At 32.9% G+C, this 19,145-nt stretch overlaps 2 protein-coding genes across 2 annotated transcripts; both read left to right on the top strand.

The window, feature by feature from the left end:
• Nucleotides 1–1,014, top strand: LOC107867676 (O-fucosyltransferase 30; the record flags this gene model as incomplete). Its single annotated transcript, XM_016714026.2, is given in 1 exon segment — nt 1–1,014. A coding segment is annotated over 1 exon segment (222 nt), but the record flags the coding sequence as incomplete, so codon positions are not given.
• Nucleotides 1,015–4,190: 3,176 nt separating this feature from the next.
• Nucleotides 4,191–13,325, top strand: LOC107867684 (peroxisomal acyl-coenzyme A oxidase 1). The gene is made up of 14 exons (XM_016714038.2): nt 4,191–4,872; nt 7,026–7,134; nt 7,245–7,306; nt 7,496–7,705; nt 7,957–8,044; nt 8,135–8,297; nt 8,706–8,904; nt 9,924–10,121; nt 10,777–10,908; nt 11,637–11,757; nt 12,009–12,119; nt 12,285–12,354; nt 12,657–12,840; nt 12,926–13,325. Exons 1-14 carry the CDS (start codon nt 4,735–4,737, stop codon nt 13,133–13,135), a joined length of 1,995 nt encoding a protein of 664 aa, XP_016569524.1. The 5' UTR covers nt 4,191–4,734; the 3' UTR covers nt 13,136–13,325.
• The last annotated feature ends 5,820 nt before the right edge of the window (nt 13,326–19,145 follow it).

The following is a 19,145-nucleotide window of genomic DNA, read 5'->3' as shown; positions in this document are numbered from 1 at the left end:
AAAGACGTCATGGTTGCGGGGCATGGGCTAGAAGTTGGTTCAGTTTCACAGATTTCGGCAGGGATTAAGAAGCGTCGCCATCCTCAATCATTAACTGATTTTCTCTTATACATAGAAGAAGTAGTCTGCAGCTGTGCTTCTCTTGGTTTTGTGGGCACTGCTGGGTCAACAATTGCCGAGAGCATAGAATTAATGAGAAAACATGACATTTGTTCCGGCTAAATTGCTTTGGCTTCTATCTAACTAATGTTACTTACCCAGCTTTGTGTTCTCCCAATTGGCAGCTAGAATACACGTATCATCTGAAATCCTCCCTTTTCACAAGCTTGAACATACAAATTAACGATGTCCTAGTTGAATTCAAAGATGGACTAGGCTGTCAAATTTGAAGGATGCGAGTGATCCATACTGCTGGAAGAGGAACTATTGGTTGAAGATTCTGCCGCACATATCAAGGGATTAGAATCACTGATGGGTGGATCTGTCTGCGTAAAGTTTTCTATTCTTCAAATGCATACTGCTAACTAGATTTCATCCATTTGAAGGGAGGAGGTAATCATATCTTTCAAATTTAAGTCCAGAATTGGCTACAAGATCAATTATCTTCAAGTTGGGAAGTCTTTATTTGTTGATTTCGTGGCCTTTAATAACCTATACCTTAGCAAAGAAAAACCATGTAGAACGATTGAACTGTACAAAATGTTTATGTACACTTCGTTCAGGGCTTAGTACACCAAAAAGAAATTGAAAGGTTCTGCTCGTGTTGATTCTTAGCCATTTGTCTACTACTCGCTGTGGTTTACTATGTGTCAAGAAATGGACCTTAAGCCTAACTCAACCTCAAAAGCTAGCTCAAGAGGTGAGGATTACCCAAGTCCTTATAAGCAAACTACCAGTCCATTACCCAACCAATGTGGGACTTTTACCCACTCTAACACTATGAACATGGAAACACAATTATATGATTATCTATTCAACACCAATATGTTTTTAAATCTGGCTGCAGTTGAATTATCTTCTGATTAATTGTTTGTGATTTTGTTAACACAGCTTCAGTATATGAAATACTTTTTAGAAGTTAAAGGTAGAAGTAAGGTATGCGTACATTCTACCCTCCCTAGATCCCACTTGTGGGATTACACCGGCTATGTTGTTGTTGTTTACATCCTAGTAGGGATCAAATTTCAGGTCAAACTCTGAAGAGTAAAAAAATATATGAGGATTTTATCCGAACTCATTTGTTCCATCCACAATAAATTTTCTGGGAGAGCAGGATGGATGGACAACAAAATTCCAGAGTTTTTTGCTTCTGGAGGAAAGAGTTGTACTGAAATTGTGTTATATAAGATTGAATCAGGTGTACAATACACCCTTTTGGTGGAACCCTTCCCCGACCCTGTGCATAGCGGGAGTTTTTGTGCGCCGGGCTGCCCTTTTATAAGATTGAATCAGGTTGATGTTTGTTTGTTTGTTTGTTTTGTCTATCCTTTCTTGACAAGGGTTCAAATCCTAGTAGACGCAAAAAATGGTTAGGTGAAGCTTCACGGTTGGAGTTATCGAGTATTTATTTTGGTGGGAGAAAAATGATATCAGGTAAAATAGTCGAGATGCATACAAACTAATCAGAAACCCACTATTAATTAACCAAAATAAAAAGGTGTTTAAGCTCACTTCTAGGTGGGAGATGAGTATGAAATATTACTGTTTATATTATGGGCAGAGCACAACTTAACATTCAAGTGGTTACAATTAGATTGTTGGGATTATGGGTTTGGTTATTCTTGTTTACCAAACCCACTAGATATTTGTGTGTTTTTTCCTTCATTAATTTCACTAATTATGAATGAGAAAAAGATTTAAATATACCACTATCATTTGTGATTAATTCGCACATTTTCTTTAGGTTTATTTGACGATTTATAAAGACTCCCATTGTATTGTTTTTAGTTTCAAATATGCTCCTCTCACTAATGATTTTTCCACTGTGGAAAGAATTGGTTTGATTTGGCTTATACAATGAAAGCCAAGTAGGGATACATTTAGACATACTTCACTTTCTTAATGGGCAGTTTCGTTAGGAAAGAGTTGTCCCGGGATCAATTATCCTACCATATATATTTCATTACTATGGTATAAAATGGTGGGATCTTTCAAACGTAAGATAAATAAAATATTTGAGAAGCAATTTGAAAATGTATTTGGTATGGATTCCTTGAGTTATCTTTCAAGAGATGTGATCATATAAAAAACATATTATCTTTCAAGAAATTACATTTAGTGTATAGAATTGACACTCTTTCTCCTATGTTTCAATTTCCCCTAGTCGTAAAAAACCTTATTTTCCTCCCTTAAAACGGGAGCATGTAAAAGAAAATTTTACACTTTCAGTTTATATAGAAGTAAAATATTTCCCAATTGTTATTTTCATTTTCTCATGGTCGGTGTACATTGAGAATCAATTTTATTTTTTGCTTCTTTTGGATGGGCACCCTTTTTCACTTTGCAGAATTTGCATTATATATGTTGACTTCAAATACGCCTATTATTTGTGATTTTTGTAGATAGGAATTAGGAAGGACCATAAATTTGGTTGTGCATGTCACATTTCACATTTTGGTCCACATCTTAATTGACTAGACTTCACCTTGGTTAAAACATTAAATACTCTAGAAAAGAGTGATATTACTCAAAACATTGACCCGTTTGGTAGGCCGTATTAATTAAAATAATCCTTGGATTAAAATTTAGTCCCATTGAATACATTGTTTGGTTTCTTCTTTTAACTTAATACATGAATTGCTTATACAACATATGTGGTATTATTTTATCCATAGTAAATGGAATGGAGGAATAACTAATCCAAGGTTTAATAATCCATGGATAAGACCCCTAAATGACCAAATTATCCCTCAATTTCTTTTTTTTTTTTTAAATTTCTTTTATAATTTAATGTCCTCTTTAATTATATTGAGTTAATTATAAATGTCCTGTTTAATTTTTCAAATCTGATTCATTGTAATTTGATGATTTCATATGTTTGCTTTAAAATATAAAAATAATATATATATATATATATTTGGTTTGCTTTACCTATTGGGTTGAATTTTTCTTGGTGGGGAAAGGGGCTTTTTAAATTAAAAAAAACGTTCAGTTCATGTATTGGTAACTTGAATATTTATTTTTAGAAAAAAAAAATGTTTTAGGTATTTAAATATTTATGTAGCCTTAAATCTATAATTTAAGTCATAGTTGACCAATAAAAAATATTGAAAGTACCCATGCTATTAAGAATTTTCGTAGTGACACACTATACTTGAAAATTAGTAACAAATTTTTTATTAATATTCTAATTTTTAACTTGACTAATTTAATGTAAAAGAAAATCCCACAAAAATTTAAGGGCATAAATGTAAAAAAAAAAATTGCAGAGTTCTAAATCAAATACAATCTATGGTATATTTTATTTTTAATACAATGAATTAAATACTTGATAAAAAATAATTCAAACACTATAATCCCTGCATTGTTAATCCCTGTATTACTAATTCATGTATTACCTATATTCCTACCAAACAATCCCACGTGAAAGAGATAGATACCGTCCAGAAATTAATGATACTTTTGATATTCTAATGTTTTAGTTAAACCATGTCTAATATTCTTCCATCTCAAATTACTCCCTCGTCTGACCTTATTAAATTCATATAAATATTGTTATAATTTATTGAAATTAATTACTTTATTAAATTATTAAGAGTAAAGTTAAAAAAAATATCTAATGATTTTGAGATAATTTTTTTTGACAAACATATTAGGTAATATGAGACAAATAAAGTATTTTATATTCTTTCCCATAATATTATACAAATTCCTTCATTTTATATTACTTGACTCCTAATCTCTAATTAACAGTTGATATATTTTAATAATTTGATATATCTACGCAATGAAGTTTGATAATACATGTAAAAACTCTTCAAAAATTTAGTCAAAAAATTTAATATTTTAAATACTTAATCAGAATAAATTATAATTTGAATTCTGAATAACATTAAGGAATTATTAATGTATTCTTTTTTTAAGAAAACAAACATGTGGGCTAAATCTCCTCTGTCGTCTACTGTACCGATCTGTTTCACACTTCGGTGCATACAAAGCAAAAAGATTAAATTAATAAGGTCTCTTCTGATATTCATAAACTAACAGTAATTTCTATGTTAATTTAGATAAAGTTTATTCTTGATGCGAGTTTGAAATTAGATTCATTATATCTGTTTGATTGACAATATCAATCTCAAAATAAATTATATTGTCAATCAGACAAAATCTAAATCCAACTTAATTAATTAGCTGTAATATATTTTATCTTATTCCGCATAATAAAGTAGTATAAAATTAATCTCAATTTAATTTTAAAATCCTTATCCTATCCAGCATATCAAAATATTCCAAATATAAAAAACAAATTAAAGTGCAAAAACATTTTTTGAGTCAAAATGTGATTAATTGCAGGATTGCGAGTATAAAGCATCAGCACACAGGAGACGAGGACAAGTAGTACTATAAATAGGCACACGTCTAAAACGTTCTTGGGATACTCAATCGTGTTCAATCTCCCTTATCCTGTCCTTTCTTGAATTTGGGTATTTGTATTACAGCCCACCCAAGATTGGTTCTTTCACTTTGTGTTGAGAATTTTGCTTTTGGTTTTGATCTGATAGAGTGAGTGAGATAATGGAGGGTGTAGATTACTTAGCTGATGAAAGGAAGAAAGCTGAATTTGATGTGGATGAGATGAAGATTATTTGGGCTGGTTCTCGTCATCATTTTCAACTCTCTGATCGTATCTCTAAGCTTGTTGCTAATGATCCTGTAATTCCCCCCTTTCAATTTTTAGAATTTTTTGTTTGTTTGATAATTGACCCCTTACCTTTTGGCTGGATAATGAGATTTATAGTGATTTTGTTTTAGTTTTAATACTGATGATTTGTTCTTCTTTGTTTGTTGTTTGGGTGTATGGTGGTTGATGGAGAGAGAAGGTCCTCCTTATGCTCACTAACTGCTTTTTAATTGAAAAAAAAAAGATTTGATTTTGATGAGTTTTTGGGAGTCACTTATCTTGGTGTCCGGGCCAGCTTAGGGAGCCAGTAATGTGTGTGATTCAACTGATTTTGATTATTATTATTGTTTTCTTTTTGGAGTGTATGATGCTTTGTTTTCTTGTTCCTGTACAAGGATATGGTGATGATGGAGAGAGTGTCCTCCTTATGCTCATTAGATGTGTTTTAAGAGAAAAAAGATTCGATTTTGAGAAGTTTAGGGAGAGTAGTTTTTTTTGATGACCGTGGTGTCCGGGCCATCTTAGGGAGCTAGTAATGTGTGTGATTTAACTGATTTTGATTCTCTTTTGTAAAAAAGATTTGATTTTGGTAAGTTTTTGGGAGCCAGTATTTTTCCTTTTCTTTGATAACCGTGGTGTCCTGGCCAACTTAGGAAGCCAGTAATGTGTGTTATTTAACTGATATAAACTGATTTTGATTCTCTTTTGTAAAAATGATTTGATTATTAGAAGTTTTAGGGAGCCAGCAATGTGTATTATTTAACTGATATAAACTGATTTTGATTTTCTTTTGTGAAAAAAAATTGATTTTGAAGCCAGTAATGTGTGTGATTTAACTGATATAAACTGATTTTGGTTCTTTTTTCATATGTTCTCTTGGGGGTAGAAGAAAAGATTTGCTTTTGATATGTTTTAGGGAGTCAGTGATGAGTGTGATTTGCTTACTGATATAAAGTAATTTTGATTCTTTTTATCTTTTTTTTTTTTGGTTGTTTGGTGCTTTATTTTCTTCTTTTGTACATGGATATGTTGATGATGGAGAGAAAGTCCTTGTTATGCTCATTTGTTGTGTTTTAAGATAAGCAATAAGATTTGATTTTGATTACTTGAATGATAGCTGTTGTTATATGCGAACTCTGCCAAGGCTAAGTGCTGATCCCACAGTCCTCCAAAATCAATAACACAGGCTCGGAAGCAAGTAATGCGTGTGATTTAACTGACATAAACTGATTTTGATCATTTTTGTCTGTTTCTATTTTTTATGTGTTTATTTGATGCTTTAATTTCTTGTTTTATGACAACATGGATATGGTGGCGATGGGGAGAAAGCCTTCTCATGCTCATTAACTGTGTTTTAATAGAAAAAAAGATTTGATTTTGCTAAGTCGGAGAGAGCTAGTAATGTGTGTTATTTAACTGATCTAACTGACCCACATTCTGGCATTGAGCTTTGATTGGACATTATTTAGTAGTATAAAATTTTAATGATGTTGACTGACGAGTTTTTTTTTTTTGGTTTAAAAATTGCTCTGAAGTTCTGAGGAAAGAGACATGTACACATGAATGGCACAGGTGCATTAGAATCTTTTGGTAGGAACAAGGACAATTATTTTATTAAATGCTAACATGGATTTGATTTTTTAGGATGATTTAGGCATTTGCTTTTGTAATCGCGTTACATCTTTTTTTCTTACTCTTTGCTTTACTTTCTCTTTTTTTGTTTTTCTTTTATATACTGGAATCCATGTCCCTCCGCAGGTTCGGAGAGCCTGGTTAGGCAGGCTGTCTAATGTATTCTAGTATTTGTTTCAACAACGATTGTGATGCTGAAAAGCTATGGTTTCTGCCAAATCAATTGTCTTTTCTATGCTCATTTCAATGTGATCTGAAATAGACTTTTTATTTTGATACATCTTAACAGACCATTGGTGTGTGATTCAGTTGGTGACTGTTTTGGGGTTCAATGTTGATTAAAAACTTTTTACTAGCATAACTGACTTGGTTTTGGAAGTAAAATTGAACCAAGCAGGAGGGCGTTATGTTGTTTGATGCGTGTCATTTATTGAGGGTTGAGGGGGAAGTCTTTAGAGGAGGGTATGGTCTTGCTTGACTGTGTTATTTGTTTCTGCGCTTATTCTATTTTTTCATGTCTCTAATGTTTACCGAGTTTTATTCTGGGGTATAGGGTTTCAGTAAGGAGGGCAGGACCATGCTTCCTAGGAAAGAGCTATTCAAGAGCACTCTAAGGAAGGCAGCATATGGATGGAAACGGATCATTGAACTTCGTCTTACTGGTATGATTTCATTTTAGCTTTTTAATCCTTTTCACATGTTCGGCCAAAAAAGAGGCATCTAATTGAAGTTTTCCATTATCTGCTGATTACCTTGAATTTCATTTCCACAGAAGAAGAAGCTACTGTGTTAAGGCGTTACGTAGATGAGCCTGCTTTCACTGATCTTCATTGGGTAACCTCTTGTTTTGACTTCTTCTTTTGTTTATGTTAAATTGCTGCAACGCTGCTACCTTTGCGTTTGTCATTTACATGCATAATGCGCTTGAAAACTATGAGTTTCTGCTATAGTCTTTTCCCCTTCTGTTTTCATTGCTTCAAACCCAAGGATTGTCGTTCACCTGCCAACATTTTTCTTCATTAGGGAATGTTTATACCTGCCATAAAAGGACAGGGCACAGATGAACAGCAGAAAAAGTGGCTGCCATTGGCCCAAAAGATGCAATTAATTGGCTGTTATGCTCAAACTGAACTTGGTCATGGGTCCAATGTTCAAGGCCTTGAAACCACTGCCACATTTGATCCACAAACAGATGAATTTGTCATTCATAGTCCAACATTGACGTCAAGCAAGGTAAGAATGATCCACTACTTGTTTTCCTGTATTCCTTTTGTTAAACAATTCTCAATCTTAAGTATCCTGTGGAATGATGCTCAAAATATATGATAGTCTATAATCCATGATATGCCTCCTATAATCTTCCTATTTTAATAATCAGTCCAGTATGCTATTCTGAAATGGGTAAATCATCTTTATTAATACAGTTCTTCAATCATTATGAATTAGTGAATTCCCCTGATCTCTGGCTTTACAATTTTGAATAGTGGTGGCCTGGTGGATTGGGTAAAGTGTCCACCCATGCTGTTGTGTACGCTCGTCTTATAACAGATGGTAAAGATTATGGGATTAATGGTAAGTCAATGATTTTTCATGTCACAAGCTGGTGCAAAGTATGCCGATTTTCAGGGAAGCGCTTATGGTTTATTGACTTCACATATTTAGGTTTTATTGTTCAATTACGGAGCTTGGAGGACCACAAACCTCTTCCAGGCGTTACTGTTGGAGACATTGGAATGAAATTTGGGAATGGAGCATACAATTCCATGGATAATGGAGTACTAAGATTTGATCATGTGCGCATTCCTAGAGATCAAATGTTGATGAGGTTTGTAATTTTCCATTTTCTGGTATTAGAGTTATAAATTTCTTTCCCCCCTTTTTCCTTTTTGAGTAAATATATGATAGCTCCAGATATGCCCCTATACGCTTCTGTTTGGTTTTATAATCCAGCCCTCTAGTTTCAGCTTCTTATGTTTAAGACTTGAGTAGTCTTGGGAGTAGAAAGTCTGGCAGGGTTTACGTGGAGCGAGAAAAATAAGCTATATCTATTAGAAAAATTTGGAATTTCTGGCCTCTGATTAAAATGAAACAATAATTACTGTTCAAAGGTTGCTAGGCTGAATCCCATGGGTGAGCCAAGAACCACATCTTTCTTCTGTATCATTGATTTTGATATCATAGTGTTTGGCTTATTGCCATATGGTCGTTATTAGATTTGCTTCCACAATTTCAGGGTTTCGCAAGTTACTAAGGAAGGAAAATATGTTCAATCTGATGTTCCCCGACAACTTCTTTATGGGACCATGGTATATGTACGGCAAACAATTGTAGCAGATGCTTCCCTTGCGATGTCTCGGGCTGTGTGTATTGCAACCAGATACAGTGCCGTTCGTAGACAATTCGGCTCTCAGAATGGTGGACAAGAAACTCAGGTAATCTTGGAAGAAATCTGTCAATAGTTAAATAAATTGTTATTTTCTTGTGCCTTCTTGGATTTAACTGGTATAAATAAAAAGGACCCTTGTACTAAGATTTTTGTTTTAATACTGATCTTTTCCTTATCCAAAAAACAAAAGAAAAAAAGAAGAAGGTTCTTTGTGGTTTATGGAATTCATTTGCTTATTCCAAAGTGAAACCAATGTTTAAAACCTTCCTTATCAGCGCTGCACTTCCGTTTATGTTGGCCAGCAAAAATCCAGCTTTTGTACCAAGGGCAATCTCTTCTCTCATCATTATTTGAGTGGAAAGGGTGAGTTTTGATGTCTGCATGTTGGGTTAGTAAAGGGGATCGGTGGGTGAAAGGACTTGCGCTTTTATATTTCATTAGCCATTCCCTTATAAAAATCCCCAATACTCAACCTATGTTAGATTAGACTTCTCTTACCATGCTTTTCACCATTGCCTCTTGGTGATATCTTGAAAAATCTAAACCAGCAGAGGAGAGGGGAATATTATCAATAATCATGTTATTATGTGTTAGAATAGTCAATGAGATCCTGCATGCTAGCAGTTTAGACAGGACTGTGACCTGGAAACCGAACAAAAGGTTTTTATGGGGACCTCTTACCTGATGAAAAACAATTAAAACCACGCCTATCTTTAGCTGATGTAAATCATTGCGCATGCGATAATTTTACCAAAACATCTCCAAGCTAAGCCGATTGATCTGCTCCAACATTTTTGGACATTGCAGACTACTGCAATGCTTAGGAATCTTATGGCTTAAACAACTCACAAGTCATTAGATCTGTGCCACTCTGAAGAATTTCTTTGCTGGCTGATCTTGATGAAGTCTTGGCCTTTGATAGTACAAAATTTGTTTGCTATGTGTTCTATAGTACTTAGAACAACATCATAGATTTATGTTTTTCCCAGTCAAGTGACTGCACATCGTCATCGTTTATCAGCCTTAGAATTGTGATTAATGCTCCTGCTGCATGCTTTTGTGCAGGTGATTGACTACAAAACTCAGCAAAACAGGCTCTTCCCCTTGTTGGCTTCTGCATATGCCTTCAGATTTGTTGGTGAGTGGCTGAAATGGTTGTACACGGATGTTACCCAAAGACTGCAAGCAAATGATTTCTCAACATTGCCGGAGGCGCATGCATGTACCGCAGGATTGAAGTCTTTGACCACCTCTGCCACTGCTGTAAGTAGTGACTACAACTTTGATTGTCCACCAACCTGTACTTTCTTTCCCTTTACAATGAATCATGGATGCTGTCAGCCTTGTCTGGGCTTTTGGTTATAATATCAAGTTTTCTACATGAGTCAACCATGTACCTAACAAGGGAGATGTTAGTTTATGTAAAATGAAAATTTTATAATATGCATGTGGAAAGCATAGCCAGGAAATAAATGTTTGGCCACCTCAATAAGTTCTGCTCACTTTAGAGTTTTTTTTCTCATGTCTGGACGTTGAACTCTGTGCCGTTTGGCAGGTTAGGATTCTGCTATGATTGATTTTCTGCTATAATGTAATCTCCTGCACAATCTTCATTTGTATTAGGATAAGAGATTAGCAATTAGGTTTTCTTCAATGGTGGCTTGGACTTGTTATAAACAGTCAAATTAATCGTCTGATCAACAGAGAGAGAGAGAGAGAAGAGAGAGAGTGTAATTTGGACCTGCTCCTTTGTCCAAAAATTTAAAATAAAAATTGGACCTGCTTTTCTCTTTAGCTTCAAGAAAGAACAGTTACGTGATAAAATTGGTGGAAAAGCTATTCTCTAAGTGCTGAGTTGAATCCAATATCATGCCATTTAACGTAACTTGCTTAATGCATGATTGCAATTTCATTCCAGGATGGAATTGAAGAATGCCGAAAGTTATGTGGAGGTCATGGTTATCTTTGTAGCAGCGGGCTTCCAGAATTATTTGCCGTTTATGTCCCTGCCTGTACATACGAAGGAGATAATGTCGTGCTACAACTACAGGTAAACTAAATTTTATACGGACTTTTGACATACAAGCTCTCAGTTTTTCTTTAAGCTTGAGTTTCTCATTGACTTTTAAAAATATCCGTCATAGTGTTGTTCTGGTTTTTATAGTTCAATTTAATTTTTATCTATAAAATAGTAGAAACATCAAAGAAGTACGAGGGATTTATGGAAAATGTGAAATTTTATGATATAGCATTTCCAATCTCCTGTACTTCTTCCCTCCTTATCAATATCTTTCAGAAGTTATAGATGTTTTATAATATAGTCAGTGTTTCGAACTAGAAATTGTACAGACTCTGAACCAAGGTACATTTTGTCACGTTTAAGTACTGAGATCTGTTTTGTTACAGAGGAGACTAAGGTAATCTTTTTGGAATAGAGAAAGTAGATAAAAAAGAGTTGGTGATAGCAGGTTAATATTCTTAAAATTAGTGGCTTTACGTTAATAAAAAAAAATTCTTAAAATTAGTGAACGAATTAAAACTGTTTTTAGAATTGTTGGTTGAGCAATCTTTCCTATATGGTAAATTTTGTGAGATTTCATGTGGCTTCACAATGGTGATTCTGTTGCGGGTGTTCTTTTTTCCACTTCTCTCCGAAAAGTAGGTCTCTTGAGGTTCACATGACTTACCTATATTGTAAATGAGCAAGTGAAGTACGATAGATGCTTATCTATTTTATGAAGTCTTAATGCATAATGTTCTACACGGTATTTTGTGTAGGTTGCAAGGTTTCTTATGAAGACCGTTTCACAACTGGGCACTGGAACGAAGCCAGTTGGTACCACTTCTTATATGGGAAGAATTGAATACTTGATGCAATGTCGTTCTGATGTGAAACAAGGTAAAGTCCTAGGCTCCTTGCAGTGGATCTTCATTGTCATAGTTACAATTTGTTCTGATTGTGCTTGTTGTAGTATCAGTTGCGTTAGCCAGGGATCCGCTTATGGTATTAGTACGTGTAATTTCCTCACTTTTACTTGCATAATGTCAACCATGTAAGAAGACCCTATTGTTTCACCCTTCAAATATCCTCCTGCATTTTTAACCTGCCTAAAGTTGGTTGCTGATTATGGTTATTTCCATCTTCTACAGCTATGGACTGGATGAAACCTAGTGCAATAGTGGAAGCATATGAAGCAAGGGCTGCCAGGATGTCTGTTGCCTGTGCCAAGAGGCTTAGCAAGTTCGATAATCAAGAAGAAGGTACTCACTTTTAAGTCTCTGCACGTTTCTTTCTCACTTCGGTAATTTTTTTGTTACTATTTTTACGTTAAAGTTTCTACATGAGGTTTCAGTTGCAAATGTTTATTTAATGATCACTGCCAAATTTCGATTTCTAATTTTCTTGCTTTGTCCTCGTTTCTTTAGGCTTTGCAGAACTAGCAGCTGATTTAGTTGAAGCAGCAGTTGCTCATTGTCAATTAATTGTAGTCTCCAAGTAAGCGTTTTTACTGCATTCTCTTCTCGTGAAAAACTAAATAATGTTATGACCATTTGAGCAAAGATTTGTTCTTCATAAGTACTATAAGTATGAACTATCCAAATAGGACGATCACATAACTTACCTTATTGACTATTCATTCTTCAGCTGTATTTGGTTTGAATGATCAGTTTGCTTTTTAGCAACGTGTTCTGTGTCTTGCTGAAAATGGTGAAATTATTGAAAATTTACCTAGATTTGATTCAAAATGTTGTGGAATTTAGACCTTTGTTTGCTAATACTTCTTTTACCTCATTAAGGTTTGTTGAGAAGTTGCAACAAGACATTCCCGGTAAGGGGGTTAAGCAACAGCTGGAGGTGCTTTGTGGCATCTATTCCCTCTACCTTCTTCACAAACATCAAGGAGATTTTCTTGGGACTGGCTACATCACCTCAAAGCAGGCGTCACTGGCTAATGACCAGCTCAGAGCCTTGTATTCTAAGGTTCGTCTCGTTAAACTTGTTTTCTCTTATTCCTATGTTGTTGAGTTAGGGTTGTTTTCACTTATCCGTTCCTGTGTATTGTCAGCTTCGTCCAAATGCTATATCGCTGGTTGATGCATTTAACTATACCGATCACTACCTTGGTTCAATTCTTGGACGTTATGATGGAAACGTGTATCCAAAGCTGTACGAGGCTGCATGGAAGGATCCTCTCAACGATTCAGATGTTGCCGATGGCTTCCATGAATATGTCAGGCCACTGCTCAAGCAGCAACTACGAACTGCTAGACTGTGAAGCAAGAACTGCAGCAGATATACACAATAGTATAACTGTTGTAACGTGCTGTGCCAATAAATCCGTTATGACTTAATATCTTGTTGAATAAGGTTCTTGAACTCTTGAAAGGAAACTGTAATGTATGATTTTAGCATTTTTTCCCTCGCAGAATTATGAAAAAGATTAGATTAATTTTTTTTCTTCAAAATGAGTTCCTATTTGATCTGTCTGATTTATGATTTACTTGCGCGCGTGCGCACACACAGGTCACAGGGAGTCTGTCATGCTATTCTATGACAAAGTTCTATGCTTATTTCTTATGACCAAACAGGTCATAAGAGGAATCACATCTGCTCTCTCTCTCTCTGTGTGGACATCGGTGCTGGTGTCGGTTTATCATCCTGTTCTTGCGGCCGGAGAACGCCAAATTGCCACTGCGATTGTGAACCATTTGGGGCTTAGCTGAACCGTGTATGACAAACACTAACTTGTTGCTGGTGCTTCGAATCCCAAACGTGGTTCAAGCAACTCTTTCCCATTGCTACATAAATTGGGCCTCCACAAGCACTTTCAATGGCACTTCTTTCATAACCCAATATGCCCAAGAGTGAATCAATTCTTATACTTAGGCTCACTCTGTTTCTGTTTCTATTTATTTGTTTGATTTTGACTTAATGTCAATAACTTTTTGAATCTTCTCGTCTATATGTATATATAATTTAGAACCCATAGGGGTCGTTTGGTTGGGAAAGAGTTATCTTGGGATAATTAATTTCGGGATTAATTATTCACCATGTATATGGGATAACTAATCTCATCACTATGGTATGGTGTAAATGGTGGGATAAATAATTTAAATACTAACTAATAACTCATACCAAACATGTGATAAAATAATCTTTCATTTTATTTCGAGACTATTTATCCCTTATACTCCCAGCTCGGCCTCTGTCTACAAGCTCTACCAGGTTGTGCGTAACTTGTGTTTGTCTATATACACACACACTCTCAACACTTGGTCATAGTTAATTAACATGCATTTTTGCCTCATTAAATCGCTCAACAATAAGTATTTACCCTTATGTGTGAGTTTCACCTTATTACCACTAAACTACAATCTTCGGCGATCCTTGTAAACTATTTACTTCTCAGGTTAGCTGAAAATTCCATGAAAGAACATACATTTTTTCACAATAACTGTAGGTTTCTGATAGTTCGTTCTCCTATATGTTACTTGGAAAAATAAGCAGTTCACATGGTAGTACAAGTAGTATTAATACTACATATTACTTCTTGACTATTATGTTACGTCCTTTTCTGGGCTGATTTTGTCTTGAGTCGGGGTTTATCCGAAACACTTTCTCCACTTCATCTCTGAACTAAAGATATGAACTGCGTACACTCTATCCTTCGTAGACCCCACAGACCCCACATTGTGGGATACATCTTGTATGTTGTTTGTTGTTGTTATGGTAATAAAAATAGATCAAAGTTCGATGTGATTGGCTTAATGATGACATATTATTAGACCAATAATAATACAACACCATCCAAAGCCTAGATTCTTTTTTTCCCTCAAATCTTTGTGCTTCGCTCCTGTTCCAAGCTTGCAGTTTCCTTCACAACAAACAAAAACAAAATTAAGTGGCAAATGAAAGACCATGTAATGAAATAAAAAGTCAAAAAAGCACAAAAGCAAAAGACATTATTAGGATTTTGGAAAAACATTTTCGTAAAGAATTAGGTCAACATGTCATTATAATGCCTCAGTAATTTTGATATCTACTATAGATAATTGATAATGCTCTATCCAACTCATGATTCACGTGGAAAGATTAATTTGTCCTTTTTTTCATGATATTTAGTACTGTAACATAATTTAAAGAATTGTCATAAAGAAATCAAATTAAGGGAAGTAAGCGTAATAGGAGTATTTAAACCACAAAGAGAACTTAGTATTATGATGTAAAACTTGGAGGAAGGTTTTCGAAATTTGATATCCCCCCAGAAAGAAAGAAAACTACATAATGTATAAAATGCTTTTAATGGTATGAGATCTTTTTTGCGTAGGTATGATATGATTCAAAGCAAATAATATTGTCCTGCTATGAGTATTTTTTGGTTTGTGGAGTCAATCAGCGTCTATGGTCAACAAAATGGGTGAGAAGATGAAGAAGTACTGATTTGGGATCTGACTTACTCTCTTTGCTCCTCTACGGGCTGATTGATATATAGCTAAAAATAAAGTTTATATTCAATAGTTGAATAAAAGAAAGTTACATATAAAACAAAGTTAATGGTCAAAAACATACTAAAGTATCTCGGTTTTTTAAGTTTCATATCTGAACTATCAGGTACACTATCACTAATTATTTAGCAAAACATACATCAACAACTATGATCAATTGTTCTTTTTCCTACTACATGAACGATGCAATAGTTCTAGCTAGTATGAAACTCAGCAAAAAAAAAATAAAAAATCAACATACTTAGCTTTAGCTTTGGGTGTGTTTTTGTCTCTTCACTCTATAAATATAGAAATACTTTTAATATTATGAAGTTTTCTGAATAAATTAAAATCACATGAACTTAGTTCATAGTGAACAATATTATGACATATATATTTAAATTATCTTTTGGAATAGTTGAACCCAATAAAATATGCATTAGGTGAATATTGCACCTTTGGACATTTACATCATTATCTCGGAATGTTTAAGGTTCATTTGGTACGCGGGATGAGATAGATAAAAATATTTTGTAGGTTGAAATATCTCATGAAATTAGCAATATTTCATATAGAATATGAAATAGCTACTTTCACTACCTCAATAGAAAAATTGGATAACACATTTTTGGGACTAATTAATATCTATAATCAAACACAAAATAATATAATTTTAAATTTTATCTCAAAATTGTTCTCTTTATTTCACCATCCAAATGAAGTTTTAGAGGTTGTCTTATTCTGTGGTAGGTAAATTAGAGTTCTAGTTAAAGCTCAATCAATCACCATCACTTATAACTGGGCATCCAAACATATTGAAGTAATCAAAAAGCACCAAAGTTTCTTTTTCTTTTAATGCTTTGTTTTCTTTATGGATTACTAAGATATTGTGTCTTATGGACGAGGATGGATTTGGCCCATCTATTACTAAAATGCTTACCATTGCCGAAGGGGAAACAGACACATGTTAAAGTTGAAAAATATTAGTGATATTTTGTCATTTCATCAAAACATTAGAAATGTCCAGGAGGACTAAAAGGGCCCGTTTGACCATAAAAAAATTTTCTCCGTTTTTTCGAACTTTTTTTTCTCACTTTTTTTCACTTTTCCGAAAGTTGTGGTATTTGGTCATGAAAATTCAAAAAATTATTCCGGAGTTGGATTCCAAAAAGTGAAAATAACTTTTTGTTGTTTTCACAATTTTTCACTTTCATTTCCAACTTTTATTATTATTACATATAACCCCAATCTTTAAATTTTTATAAAAACCCTTCTTATAACTACAACCAACCACCAAAAAAAAATTATTATTTATTTTCTATGGTACAACATCATTTTTTAATTGTTACAGATATTCTAATCTCTTTTTTTTCTTTTAACCAAAATTTACTAACAATGACAATCTATGGCGGAAATATATCAACTTTTGTTTTGAATGAATTATATTATAGAAATATAAGACCTAGTACATTATGTTATTTAAAAATGAGAAATTTAATATTTTTTCTTGACATTCTAATTTTCTGTATATGTCATATAATGGTTATTATGGTTTTAATAAATTATTAAAAAGTGGCCAATAAAGTCGCATATCAAACATAACGTAACGATCCATATTTACGATACAATAATATTCAAGGAAAATCAATATCATCAATAAAGAAAAAGCAAAAAATTAGCACTAATCTGTTCAGAAATAATTCATCTGTAAATTTTTTTAAAAAGATCAAATTCAATAAAATAATTAATTCAAGTGAAAAATAATTAAAATTTTTCATCAACAAATTTAAGAATATAAAAAATTTATTTATATCCATCAATCATATTTATCAAAATATATTTTCTCTATTCAATCGATTATAGTTAGATAAACTTATTTAGCCCGTACTTGTGATATTTTTATTCAAATTTTAGAAGAATAACAATCATAATAATTAGTTTGTTGTTAATTATTTTATCAATTGAAGATATATAAATTATTTTCTCAACATTTGGTTGTATGTTAGTAGGTAAATTAGTAGTTGAGTGATTTTGATAATTTTTAAAAGTTGAGGGCATAAAATTATATTTTTTTTTTCAAAAGTCTAAAAAAAAAAAATTTAAAAAGACATGAACAAACACAACTCCAACTCCAATTCCAACTTCAGAAAAAAGTAATTTTCATGACCAAACGACTACTAATTGTGAAAAACATGGGTACCCTCAGGCAAGTACAAATTAATGCTTACTTGTCACATCTACTGTGCAAGTGTACTCTTTAGGATAGTTTGATAGAATGTATAAAAATAATACAGGGTATAATGTATTAATAATACTTATATTAGTAATTCTGGTATCAGTTATGTCAATATTAATTTTTGTACTTTGTTTAGTTTGATGTATTATAAATAATATAAAAATATAATTTTTATAAAATAATATTTATTTACAAAAATACACTCATTCAAAAGCAAAGTACGTCAAATTATGTACACACAATAAGGCAAGAATCTGATCATAAGAGGGTTGATTCAACCCCTCCAACAATTCCCGCAAACAAATCCAAAACTTAAAAACTCAAACCCTTTTTCTCCAAATTTATAACCTCCAAACAAAATTTTCAATTTTATATCCCACCCCCAATTACAGAACTATGGACCTGGCGTATACGTACTTCAATGAAAAAGTTATCATGGAGATTAGACCAGTAGGTTCTATTGAATGTCAGATGCCAAACTGAAAGCTTCTGACGGATGGCATAGGCACAACACAAAAATACACTGCAAGCTTCTGGCAGATGGCAAAGTGATGAAAAATAGGCAAAGCACCGTGGAAAAAAGATTTGGGAAAATGTTTTAGTAGGGCTTTGTGGAGTAAATTTGTCATTTGCTAATTAATACATGTGTTGAAATACTTGGTATTACTAATTAGGGGTCTACATCGGTCGGTTTGCTTCGATTTTACATATTATCGGTTCGTTTTATCAATTTTTAGTCTTTAAATATGCTAAACCAATAACCAAACCAATAAGATATTTTTTATCGGTTTCCAATTTATCGATTTTTAGTCCTTAATGGTTTGATTTTTGGTTTAACCGATAAGAAAATACTCATAAAATAGAAATAGTAGTAACTAACATGAAAAATAATCGAATCTTAGTTGCAAACAAAAATCCTACATAATATGTTTTAATTTACACGAATCTTCAAGTTTGAAGTAAATATTGTTAGGAGAAATTAAGAGTTTGTACAATTGAAATAATAAATTTGTTAATTTGTAGAGATTAAAGAGAAATTAAGAGAAATATTTAATAAGTCATTTATGTATATGTATATATATATATATATATATATATTCTTATTGGGTTATCGGTTTACCCAATAACCCAATAAGAAAAAATCTAACCGAACTAATAACCCAATAATTTTTTTTTTTATAAAATCATTAAAAAACTTTTAACCCAATAACAATAAACCAATAATATTTTATCGGTTCGGTTCATCGGTTAGTTTGGTTTTTACACAGCCCTATTACTAATACATAGGAAATGGTAAGTATTAATAACACATACCTTAATATACAATAGTATGTATAATAAATGAAAGTATTAGTTATACATAATCTAAAAAAATGATACCATACATGATATTATTAATACATAAAATAATACATATATTATATTTTAATACACTTTAATTTACTAAACTAACCTAATGTCAAAGTATTTGTTCGAAAAGTTTATATATATACTAACCTAATGTCAAAGTATTTGTTCGAAAAGTTTATATATATATATATATATATATATATATATATATATAT

Source organism: Capsicum annuum, chromosome 1 (genome assembly GCF_002878395.1).
Source record: "Capsicum annuum cultivar UCD-10X-F1 chromosome 1, UCD10Xv1.1, whole genome shotgun sequence".
Lineage (NCBI taxonomy): Eukaryota > Viridiplantae > Streptophyta > Magnoliopsida > Solanales > Solanaceae > Capsicum > Capsicum annuum.
The sequence above is the reverse complement of the archived record's forward strand: the minus strand, read 5'-3'. Positions and strand labels throughout refer to the sequence as shown.